Raw genomic sequence first — 13,157 nt, 5'->3', positions numbered from 1 at the left:
AGAACCCACATAAGGGCAAGGAAAACTCACACCCAGTGGGCAAGGAGAACTCACACCCAGTGGGACGTCGGTGACAATGATGACTATGAGAACCTTGGAGAGGACCACATATGTGCCCCTCTGCCCCCCACTAGGGGACCAAAACCAATGGATGTCGAGCGGGTCTAACATGAGACTGTGAAAGTTCAATCCATAGTGGATCCAACACAGCCGCGAGAGTTCAGTTCAAAGCGGATCCAATACAGCAGCGAGAGTCCCGTCCACAGGAAACCATCCCAAGCGGAGTCGGATCAGCATCGTAAAGATGTCCCCAACCGATACACAGGTGAGCGGTCCATCCTGGGTCCCGGCGAGCGGTCCATCCTGGGTCCCGATTTTGGACAGCCAGTACTTCATCCATGGCCATCGGACCGGACCCCCTCCACAAGGGATGGGGGGGGACAGAGGAGAAAAAGAAAAGAGGAGGCAGATCAACTGGTCTAAAAAGGAGGTCTATTTAAAGGCTAGAGTATACAAATGAGTTTTAAGGTGAGAGTTAAATGCTTCTACTGAGATAGCATCTCGAAAAAGAGGCAACAAGAAAGTTAAGACAAGACAAGACAAAGAAGCAAGCAGGAGAGATAAGGGAGAGGAAAGGGGAGCGTCCATCCTCGATGAGTGCCATATCTTTTTTTCCAAATAGTTCAAGAAAGACCACTACAAATCAGCAATATTTTGCACTGTTATACAATTTAATAAATTTGAAATTGATGACATAGTGCTTGATTTTACTTCTTTATCTACTTTTTTTTAACCAAAATGCTTTGCTCTTATTAGGGGGGTACTAAAAAATGTTTTCAGAGGGGGTACATCACTGAAAAAAGGTTGAGAACCAGATTCTAGACAAATTTCAATTCAAAGTATTGGCACTAGTGCCACTCTATGTACTTTTTATCGGTTCGACACCAGAAGACACAGTATCGCCCGTCCCTGGTGAAAAATGTAACCTCTCGTATGCGCGTGCACACCTGCCGTCAAGCACCAGCGGATAAACACGCCGAGCAGAAGTCGACAGACTCGACTCCCCCTCTATGTTGTGGTTGTCTACTAGAGTTTCTTCCTCCCCCCAAAGTCTGTGGGCGTATCTTGTGAACTCTTGCACTACTCCCACGTTCACACTATACTTCTCCGGCCGCGCACGTGGAGCCACGAGAAGAGCGGCTGCACTGTTGTTGCGTTCTTAAACGCTTCTTTGCCCTGAGCTCCTCGGCTATGACGCGACGACAAACGCGGCCACCTGTGGTGCGAAGCAACCAACGAGGGACAAACTCCAACATTCAACGACCATGACTCCGGTTTGAGCTCCGCTCTTGTGTCAGCCTCACCCTTCTATTTCTTCCCCCCCTAATCCCGCTCTCTCTAATTTGAGTCCGCGCACACCATTATGGTAGATAAAGGCCCCTTGTTGACATCGGCAATTATTTTCTACCTGTCCATTGGGGCAGCCATTTTTCAAGTCCTGGAGGAGCCCAATTGGAAGCTGGCTGCAAAGCACTACAAACAACAGAAGGAGAAAATACTGAAGGACTATCCCTGTCTGACGAAAGATGATTTGGACAAAATATTACAGGTATGGATGTTTTGGTAGGAGCTTCAGCTGCTGAGGAATGATAAACTGCCATGTCAGTTCATGTCTCGACGTTAAGTCAACACTCATTTCAAATACTGCATATACTTCTTAAATCACCCCAGGGGTACTTCAAGGCACACATTGGAAGTACCTAAAATAACACAACTACCGTATTTCCTCGAATTGCCGCCCGGGCGCTAATTAATTTAAACCCTCTTTTCACTCCTGCGCTTACCAAAGGCATGCGGTAAAAGTAAGCATGCGCTAATTATTTTAAAACCTCTTCTCACTCTGCCACTTACCAAAGCTATGCAGTAAAAATTTGAGTGTGATGTAAGCTTGGACCTTAAATCCTACTGAATAGCTCTTAATCTTCTTCCCTTTATGCGATTTCAAATTACCGGTATTGAAATCAGCCTCCTCCATTTTGAAAATGATGACATGGGAAGTGTCACTCGTGACATCACGAGTTTGACCAGGCGCTAATTATTTTGGGAAGCGAGTTTGACCCGGGAGTAATTCAAGGCAGGCGCATACTATATGCCCTGCGGCAATTCAAGGAAATACGGTACTTCTTAAATCACCCCAGGGGTACTTCAAGGCACACCTTGGAGTACCTAAAATAACACAACTATGTACAGTGTGGAAATAAATATTCTATCCCTGCTATTTTTTTAAGTTTATCCCCTAACAAAGATGTAAATAGTCATAGTTTTATTTAAATTGAATAAGATCAAATGTAAAATAAATCTAGAATAAACTAAAGTCTATAGTAAGTAAGTAAGTACATTTTATTTATACAGCACTTTTCACAGATAAAATCACAAAACGCTGTACAAAACATAGTGGAAGTAAAATAACAGTACAATTTTTAAAACAAAAGTTAAAGTACCAATGATTGTCACACACACACTAAATGGGGTGAGATTATCCTCTGCATTCGACACAGCCCCTCGTTCCACCCCCTGGGAGGTAAGGGTAGCAGTAGCAGTGGCCGTGCCCGGGAATCATTTTGGTGATTTAACCCTTGATGCTGAGTGCCAAGCAGGGAGGTAATGGGTCCCATTTTTATAGTCTTTGGTATGACCGGGGTTTGAACTCACGACCTACCGATATCAGGGCGGACACTCTAAACACTAGGCCACTGAGCAGGGGCAACATCATAAAAGGAGACACAGTGGATTAAAATGATAGTTGAAAGGTTCATTAACTAAAAGCTTTACTAAAAAGAGACATTTTCAAATGTTTCTTTAAAAAGTGTCAACACAGTCAAGCTCATTAAAGGGACTGGTGAGAATTGTTTCGGAGTCTGGGAGCTATAGCCTGGAATGCCAGGTCTCTACGGGTTTTAAAACTGCTTTTGGGGATCTTTAGAAGACCCTGGGCGGAGGACCAAAGGTTGCGCCCTGAAGAGTAGGGGCATAGGAAGTCAGTGATGTACAGAGGGGCCCCGCAATGCTACGCATGGAATGTCAGGACTAAAATCTTAAACTCAATGCAGAATTTAACTGGAGGCCAATGAAGTCTGGATAAAACGGTGGTGATATGGGCGGTTCTGGGTGCATCGGTCAAAATTCTGGCAGCCATTTTAAGAATATGCATCTAAGAAGACATATATGATATCTTCCTAAAGAGGTCACTTTTAAGTTGATCATTATTATATGTGCACAAATGCCAGCATGCACAGATGATATTAATATTGCTAAAGAAGGTTGGTTGGCATATGTATGCGTTACAAACAAGATCACTACAGATGAGCACCATTTGGAGCAGTATTAAATCAGATTATATTCCACTTTTATATACCACAGGGCGGTATTTCACTGAGTAATGTTTAAGAACCACTGCTTTAAACATAGCATATGTGGTTTTTAAATTTGTTTTACCAAGTACCAAAACACTTGGCTGTCCAAGTATCACTATAATGACCAATATTAGAATACAGTTGCATAGGCCTAAATGTTCATTAAAAACAAAGAGGTTTTATTAACACGTGTGTGTAATATTTTTGTCCACTGTAACATTACATACATTTTGAGTAGTAACATTGTGTTTGAATTTAGGAAAATAAAACACTGTACTTTAATCAAGTGATTTTTGGCCTACTACTAGATCAGGGGTCGGCAACCCGCAGCTCTGGAGCCGCATGCGGCTCTTCGATCACTCTGGTGTGGCTCAGCTGTAAACTTGCTGACCTTCCAGAATTTACCGGGAGATTTCTGACCTCAGTGCTTTTCCCTAAAATTGTCTGAGGTTGGATGTCTGAGGTTTGCATACTGCGACTTTCACTCGGACAACGGACAGTAACATTGAGGGCGGGCCGTGATGGCAATATCCATTACATCTTCTGATACATGTAGGTGTGCCCGCTGTTACACAACACTATGTGCATGCCAGCCGGTTACGTATTGTGTGAAACCTCTATTACATACCTCAATCGTTTGCAAGGCATACTTGTTCAACAGCCATGCAGGTTACACTGAAGGTTGTGATACAAACAACTTTAACATTCTTACTAATATGCGCTACACTGTGAACCCACACCAAACAAGAAAGACAAATACATTTCGGGAAAACATCTGCACTGTAACACAACATAAACACAACATAATAAATACCCAGAATCACATGCAACCCTGACTCTTCCAGGCAACATTATACACACCGACCCCCCCAACCCCGCCCACCACAACTGACGCAGGAGGGGGCGTGGGGAGGGGGGTTGGTGGTAGCGGAGTGTATAATGGAGCCTGGAATAGTCATGGTTGCATGGGATTCTGGGTATTTGTTTGTTGTGTTGCAGTGCGGGTGCTTTCCCAAAATGTATGTGTCATTCTTGTTTGGTGTGGGTTCACAGTGTGGCGCATATTTGTAACTGCGTTAAAGTTGTTTAAACTGGCACTCTCAGTGTGACCTGTATGGCTGTTGAACAAGAATGCCTTGCAGTGGCATGTGTGCGTGTGCAGAAATCACATACAACAATAGACCTGACTGGTAAGCTGTTTGTACAAGTCATGGGGGGCACTGAAGACAGTGCCATCGTAGCACCCCCTAATTTCTGGTGATTGGGTTTTGCTCAGCACACGTCCGAGGGAATAGTTACTCTGTAACCCGCGAGTCTGCCGGTCAAATCGGGAGGAATTGTATGTGTGATGCTAATAAGGGGCATTCATATAAAACTCACTGGCCGGAATAACATCAAATCTTCAAATTTAAATGCGAGCCGCGTGTCTGGGACCCCTGGTTTATACATGGCACAAAGCAAAAAAAACAACTCTGGGTACAGTGTTATTTCATTATAAATTTCAAGAGTCTTGTGGCTCCCATTATTTTCTTTATTTTGTGAAACGGGTCAAAATGGCTCTTTGAGTGGTATAGGTTGCCGACCCCTGTACTAGATGAAGCCCATGTACCGCTAGTGCTACATGTACCAGAGTTTGATAATCACTGATATACAGCCATACATGGCTTATCATCCTTTATTAACAATATTCCATATCATCTGTGTCCATGAGTTGTTTTTATTTCCACTCTCTGCTATCGTCAACCTGAGCGTACTAAAAGCACGGGTCAGCAAATGTGATGGTGGCAGTGGAGGAAGTCGCCCTCTGTAATCTCAGTGTTAAAATGCTGCAGTACATGGTGTTCTATTGCTATGTCAAATGTTGGCAGTGCCCAAAACCGCTTTTCTGGCGAAGCGTGAACCAGTGACCTGCGGTTTTGTCCATCTCCCTCCAATGAGCACATAATAAGGGTAACATTCTTATTCCACAGGTGTTTTTTCCATAATACTTTTCCACTTCTTAAATTTTTTCCATTCCTTTAAGTGTGGGCCTTCTTTCATACTTCATTCGGAAATATCTGTTTATATTTCTATTTAACATTGTATATGAAACATAACCCCTGTCTTACTCCACATTGACTTTTGTGTTCTACTTTATTTATTTAACTTTTCCACTTTTAAGGCAGACAGGAGGCATGTCTTAACGTGTCCCCCATTTTGGGCCCACATCACTATTTATTACCCTTCCTTCCCCCCTCTTTTCTTTTCTTCTCCTTTCTGTGTTTGGGGGACTGAAAAGGATATGCTCATGAACCTCCCCCATTTGTTGCACATTTGTAACAGCAAAAGCCTTACAATGGCCTCATTTTCAATGAGGATATTAACGTTATAGACATTTCAGAATTGTAATTTAAGGCTTGCCTGCAACAGCTGAATAAGCAGTTAACAGTTTTTTTTTAATGTTTGCATGCAAAGTGGCCTTGGAAATAGCAGCCAAGGTCTTTTAGCACAGTTTGTGGAGTTTCCAGGTGATATTATACCTCTTAACAACATTTAGACTTAAACTTGCAGTCTTGTTGTTTCTTCTGCAAAGAAGAATCTGGAAACTGATAAAAAAGGACAGAATACTACTTATAAATAATATATCAAGTTTGTCTTTCAGCATTGTAACGCTTCATGTTTTACAAGAGACGGCACTACTTGTAAAAGTTTATTATTAACTGTTTCCTTGAAGTGGTCACCGTTTATCGATTTTTTTTTATGGCCCGTCGATGTAGACACACTTGAGGTGTCATAAAAATCTAGCAAGGCTCGGGTAAGGATCATCATTATCTGTCTTGCCAATAACACTGCGTTATTCAATCATCCGGGTTGGTGCAGTTCAGCATTCAAAAGAAACTGAAAGCACACTTATTATTTTTGTCAATCATTTTTTTACAGCCAGTAAAATATTGAAATTCCTTTTACCGTATATTTAACAAGCAACATATTCAAATGGAATACATCTGCGCAATGATTTGGGAATCACAACAATGGGGTCAGTGTTTATAAGTTGGAGCATGAAATTCAGACTATAAGGGCCCCCTGCATTACACAGCAACAGATGGCATACTTCTGCGCATACTTTGCAGCTGTTTATGACAGACATTAGTAACTATATGGATTGGGAACCATATCCGAATAAAATGGAGAAGTATGTTTCTAGAAAAAGGGAAGATATGTGTGTGGCATTTGAACTGATTTTGCAAGAGTTTGAGAATCTTCCACCAATAATGAATTACTTAGTGACAGTATAGAGTAAACTGTGTTTCAGAGATTCTGTTTTACTTTAAGCATTTGTACCAAACAGTGACTTTTTTCCAACATTTTCAGTGTGATCTTAAAAGTGCTTGCAGGTGGGCGTGTTGCATGTTACCGTCTGGTCACGTTTGCATGGCCCAGTGAAGGATCTGAAAACACAAGAGATGTATTTATTAATGCTATCATACTGAAGTGTGGCCCTTGGTCAGAATCAAACCCATCCATAAATGGAACACGGTTTTCCGTGCGAGTTAACTTTTGTCATGTGCCAAATGTACAGTTCAGAGTACATAGCTTAAAAAAGAAAATAATGACTTGCAATCACTTTCTTTCTTCCTTTTTTTCCATTCATTAGTAGCCGCTAAGTCCATCTCTGTTTCCGCTCTCTGTACTTCTAAGTATCATAAATAGTAACAGAATTTTGTTAGGAGTAAATGTGTAGATTTTCTCCTTTCACTCTTTGCAAATATTTTGTTTTTGTTTTGAGACACTTTGTGCAGCGCCATTGGACCATGGAAAAACGGACATCAAATCCAAACCACATGAAAGAATAACATTAGCTGGTCGTTACAATATGAATTGATAGATATAGCCTATTATTTGAGCACTATTGACAAGTGATGTACCGAAAACCTGACCTCCAAAAATACTTTGATCACCGCTGCATCTTTCCTCACGTGATTAACTCTCAGTCACAGCAGCTGATGGACGCAGTATTGAGAAAATAAAAGTAGCATCAAATAGTTTTTCTCTTTCGCTGTATGCTTTCAGTGTGGGGACAAATGCGTCCGTCTCCAATATTGTCCACACCCGTCGCCATATAACAGCAATGCGTATGGCGTCACATTAGTTCCAAAAATCCAAGCGCATAAAAACTGTTATCGCGCGCTGATTCTCAACTTTGCGCGTGCTCGTGACATCCTTTTGCAAGCGTGTGGTGCCTTTTTGCGTGCGCGTGGTGCCTTTGTGCGCGCGCTCCGTCTCGGTCTGGCATCTCTCCTCGCGCTGTCATGTTTGTTTTGGCACTTTGGGGGCGGGAATGGTTAGACGGCCCCTTCTTTCTGATTGGCTCTGAGCGCTGTCAGTCAATGGCAACGTGGCGGCCATCTTACCTCAGGCAGCTGGCCCCGCCCAGTACATAGTTGTCAAGGAACATGTACTATTTAAATAACCATAACTTGCTCAATTTTCAACTAATTTCCAAACGGTTCGATTTGTTATAAATGTCACGTTTTCATGGGGCTATCATGGCTGAACAAGTAAGTCTTACAGCACTATCTCTCAGATTTAATTTGCCTAATGTATGGAGCTAGCTTTTTCTTTTTTTTTTTTTTTAAATACATATTTTTAACTCTGCCATCTATGCTGATCTGGGCTGATATCTAATTTTCCTTAGTTTGAGTTGTTTGCAGAAACCTAAATACTTTTTATAGTAATATTAAATCCATATTCATTAATTGTAGTGATAACCTGTCATTCATTATTCTACTAAAATAGTAATTGCAATCATAACATCAATAATTAGGCCCATATGCTAATCACGCATGGATAAGTGGGTTCGGGTAGACTCTGGTGTAAACTTAAAGTAGATAGAGGAAATAAAATTAATTGTCCCACATTGTGGCATACATTCAATATTTACATATACAAATATTAAATAAATAAAAATATTTTTTAAAACAGACAAGTGAGGAAAGAAAACATATTTGAAAATATAATTTCCATCATTGACTGACATTTGTCGACTGGTTGTATGTGTATGAAAAAAGAGATATTGATTTTGACACTTCAATCAATCAATCAATGTTTACTTATATAGCCCTAAATCACTAGTGTCTCAAAGGGCTGCACAAACCACCACGACATCCTCGGTAGGAAAACTCACACCCAGTGGGACATTGGTGACAATAATGACCCAGTGGGACGTCGGTGACAATGATGACTATGAGAACCTTAGAGAGGAGGAAAGCAATGGATGTCGAGCGGATCTAACATGATACTGAAAGTTCAATCCACAATGGATACAACACAGTCGCGAGAGTCCAGTCCAAAGAGGATCCAAGACACAGCAGCGAGAGTCCCGTTCACAGCGGAGCCAGCAGGAAACCATCCCAAGCGTAGGCGGACCAGCAGCGCAGAGATGTCCCCAGCCGATACACAGGCGAGCAGTACATGGCCACCGGACCCCCTCCACACGGGAGAGTGGGACATAGAAGAAAAAGAAAAGAAACGGCAGATCAACTGGTCTAAAAAGGGAGTCTATTTAAAGGCCAGAGTATACAAATGAGTTTTAAGGTGAGACTTAAATGCTTCTACTGAGGTGGCATCGCGAACTGTTACCGGGAGGGCATTCCAGAGTACTGGAGCCCGAACGGAAAATGCTCTATAGCCCGCAGACTTTTTTTGGGCTTTGGGAATCACTAATAAGCCGGAGTCCTTTGAACGCAGATTTCTTGCCGGGACATATGGTACAATACAATCGGCAAGATAAGATGGAGCTAGACCGTGTAGTATTTTATACGTAAGTAGTAAAACCTTAAAGTCACATCTTAAGTGCACAGGAAGCCAGTGCAGGTGAGCCAGTACAGGCGTAATGTGATCAAACTTTCTTGTTCTTGTCAAAAGTCTAGCAGCCGCATTTTGTACCAACTGTAATCTTTTAATGCTAGACATGGGGAGACCCGAAAATAATACGTTACAGTAGTCGAGGCGAGACGTAACAAACGCATGGATAATGATCTCAGCGTCTTTAGTGGACAGAATGGAGCGAATTTTAGCGATATTACGGAGATGAAAGAAGGCCGTTTTAGTAACGCTTTTAATGTGTGCCCCAAAGGAGAGAGTTGGGTCGAAGATAACACCCAGATTCTTTACCGTGTCGCCTTGTTTAATTGTTTGGTTGTCAAATGTTAGAGTTGTATTATTAAATAGAGTTCGGTGTCTAGCAGGACCGATAATCAGCATTTCCGTTTTTTTTGGCGTTGAGTTGCAAAAAGTTAGCGGACATCCATTGTTTAATTTCATTAAGACATGCCTCCAGCTGACTACAATCCGGCGTGTTGGTCAGCTTTAGGGGCATGTAGAGTTGGGTGTCATCAGCATAACAGTGAAAGCTAATACCGTATTTGCGTATGATGTCACCTAGCGGCAGCATGTAGATGCTGAAGAGTGCAGGGCCAAGGACCGAACCCTGGGGAACTCCACACGTTACCTTAACGTAGTCCGAGGTCACATTGTTATGGGAGACACACTGCATCCTATCAGTAAGATAAGAGTTAAACCAAGACAGGGCTAAGTCTGACATACCAATTCGTGTTTTGATACGTTCTAATAAAATGTTATGATCGACGGTATCGAAAGCAGCGCTAAGATCGAGGAGCAGCAACATAGATGACGCATCAGAATCCATCGTTAGCAATAGATCATTAGTCATTTTTGCGAGGGCTGTCTCCGTGGAGTGATTTGCCCTGAAACCGGATTGAAAGGTTTCACATAGATTGTTAGACGCTAAGTGTTCATTTAACTGCTCCGCAACAATTTTTTCGAGGATTTTTGAAATAAAGGGAAGGTGAGACACCGGTCGGTAATTTACCATGAGGTCAGGATCGAGGTTAGGTCTTTTAAGAAGAGGATGAATAACCGCTTTTTTGAATGCTAGGGGAACGGTGCCCGAGGAGAGTGATAAGTTTATAATATTTAGCACTGATGGACCTAATAATACAAAGAGCTCCTTGATCAGTTTCCCAGGAAGAGGGTCAAGTAAACATGTTGTCTGTTTTATTCCATTTACACGTTGTAACAATTCCTCTAATGTTATTTCCTCAAAACGAGAGAAAGTATTTTGGAGGGTAGTATCCGCCGTATATACAATCGTGTCAGTGTTAATAGAACCCCGTTGTAGCTGGGACGCATTGTCTTTAATCTCCTTTCTAATGACTTCAATTTTCTTACTAAAGAATTGCATAAAGTCATCAGCTGAGTGGGTTGAGCTACTGGAAGGAGTCCCTTGTTGGGTTAGCGATGCTACCGTACTAAACAAAAATTTAGGATCGTTTTTATTACGGTGGATGAGATTTGAGTAATATTTAGCTTTAGCTAAGGTAAGCATGCGTTAATAAGTTATTAAACCATCACTCCATGCTTGATGGTGCACCTCAAGTTTAGTCGTCCGCCATTTGCGTTCCAGCTTTCTACATAATAATTTCTGAGCTCTAGTTTCTTCTGTAAACCACGGGGTGCGCTTTTTTGGAGCCTTTTTTAACTTTAGCGGTGCTATGTTATCAATGGTTTCGCGCAGGGCGTCGTTAAAGTTGTTAGTGAGGTTATCAATAGAGCCCACATACTTTGGGAATGGTGCCATTACCGAGGGCAGTAGGTCAGCAAGAGTTGTCGTTGTGGCTGTATTAATGTTGCGGCTGCTATAGCAGTTATTATTATTATTAGTTTGACGAACATGCGTCTGAACCTCGAATTTTATAAGGTAATGATCAGACAATACTTTAGTATACGGGAGTATTGTAACTTTGGAAACGGTGATGCCCCTGACAAGCACTAGGTCTATCGTATTAACTTCATTAACTATGTGATGTTCTCTCAACAGATGAAACATTACCTTCTTCAAAGACTTTTAGATCAAATTCAATTGGCATTTTCCACAACTCCAATAAATTTGGACTTTTTAGAATTTGTTTGTCGACAGGAGCTGTATCATCTTGATACATATTGACGATGACCCGCCCTGCTATACTTCTGATTGGCCCTGAGTTTTTTTCGCCATACCAATTAGAAAGGAGGGGCCGTCTAAGCATACACCCCCCAAAGTGCCAAAACGAAGACGCGCACAAAGGCAACAAACACGCGCAAAAGGGTGTCGCTCGCGCACGAAGTGGAAAATCAGCGCGCGATAACAGTTTTTATGCGCTTGGATTTTTGGAACTAATGTGACGCCATAAATGCGCTATTAAACGCACACTGGAAGCGAGGGAAACATGACGTTAAACGATATGGCCTTTTTAAAATATCGCTATATTATAAGGTCATATCGCGATACACAATATATATCTCAATATTTTGCCTTAGCCTTGAATGAACACTTGATGCATATAATCACAGCAGTATGATGATTCTGTGTGTCTACATTAAAACATTCTTGTTCATACTGCATTAATATAGGCTCATTTTAAACTTTCATGCAGAGATGGAAAGCACAACTAACAAAATCACTATTTTTTTTCATATGGTGTTGATCTGGAAATGTTTGCCTATGCATTTTGATGGTGTGGGCGTGTTGCACCGAATGGAGATGCTGACATGCGGAGTAAGCACTCTTCCTTCTCTAGCAGGTGACTTTTCAAAATATGCTACATATTAGTAGTAATGCTGCTTTTTATAGCAACACTTTTGCCCCACATTTGACAAATTACGGTTGTCTTTTCGACATATCCCCACTTGAAGCCAAACCACCCCCAGACGATGGACCCCCTGCTGTTTTTTGGGGGAATTAATTCTTCCTTCATTTGTTACCAGATTCGCACCTTCTCTCTCTCATATTACCACTCGCACGGCTGGGCTTGCATCACAGCTAACGTTACCCATGCTGCTACCTCTCTGCTCCGCGAGGACGTATACGTATGTGACGTATGACGTGACAGTATGTGACGTGTGTAAGAAGGTGCGTTTGTCTTTCTGCGAGAAGGTGAGACAAGAAAGAGCGAGGAGAGCCTGTACTGTAATGCCAGCAGCTAATAGCAACTGCGTCAGAACGTATACTAGAATATCCCGATATCGTCATTTTCTATATGGCACAGAGACAAACCCGCGATATATCTAGTTTATTGATATATCGCCCAGCCCTACGTTAAACCAAGTGCTTGGCTCCGTTTATTCCGAGGGGAAATCTCTGCAGCAAAGTCCGTGTAGTTTATCCGCCATGATTATCAAGCCAAACGATGCTTGTGAACATGTGCCTGACTTCATGTTGCCTAAAATGCATTAATAAATGGCTTTTTTTCAGTAATTAAAAAATTAGACGGTGTTACTAACGGTCTGGAATTTTGTCGCAAATTATCATCATACCATTTACTTCCCTAGTCCCATAACAAGTAAAAAGTCAAGAGCAGTCACGGCATGTTCCAGCCGCCGATGTTGGTCAATTTTTTAGGGCATTACATCAAATGACGAGGGCGGTCGCGACATTTGGTTGAATTGCTATGGTTAAATTTGAGCCCTATGTGTGCGTGCGTGCGTCTTTAATTAGTGTCTTCAAAATGGGCAGTTTTTTTTTTTACTTTACAGGGAACTCTGCTTTACTATGCAAACTTTTCGGTTTACTAATCATGTTCTAGAACCAGTTATGTTTGAAAATGTAAGTTCCACTTTACCTAAATGCGACATTAAGACCAGGTATTGGTATAGTTATGGTAGGCCTTGGCGATACAGTTTGATTAACGATTTTTTCAGAATTCT

The 13,157-nt window shown here is 41.8% G+C and overlaps 1 protein-coding gene across 1 annotated transcript in view; it reads left to right on the top strand.

Moving 5' to 3' along the window:
- The first annotated feature begins 1,039 nt into the window (after nt 1-1,039).
- The window catches only part of kcnk5a (potassium channel, subfamily K, member 5a), a 30,108-nt gene continuing 17,990 nt past the window's right edge, over nt 1,040-13,157 (top strand). The window contains exon 1 of the mRNA XM_061895675.1: nt 1,040-1,609. Within this exon, the coding sequence (XP_061751659.1) occupies nt 1,424-1,609 (186 nt within the window). The 5' untranslated portion in view covers nt 1,040-1,423. The remainder of the gene's footprint in view (nt 1,610-13,157) is intronic.

The sequence above is a fragment of the Nerophis ophidion genome, linkage group LG03, assembly GCF_033978795.1.
Source record: "Nerophis ophidion isolate RoL-2023_Sa linkage group LG03, RoL_Noph_v1.0, whole genome shotgun sequence".
NCBI lineage: Eukaryota > Metazoa > Chordata > Actinopteri > Syngnathiformes > Syngnathidae > Nerophis > Nerophis ophidion.
This window is presented reverse-complemented; position numbering and strand designations above follow the sequence as displayed.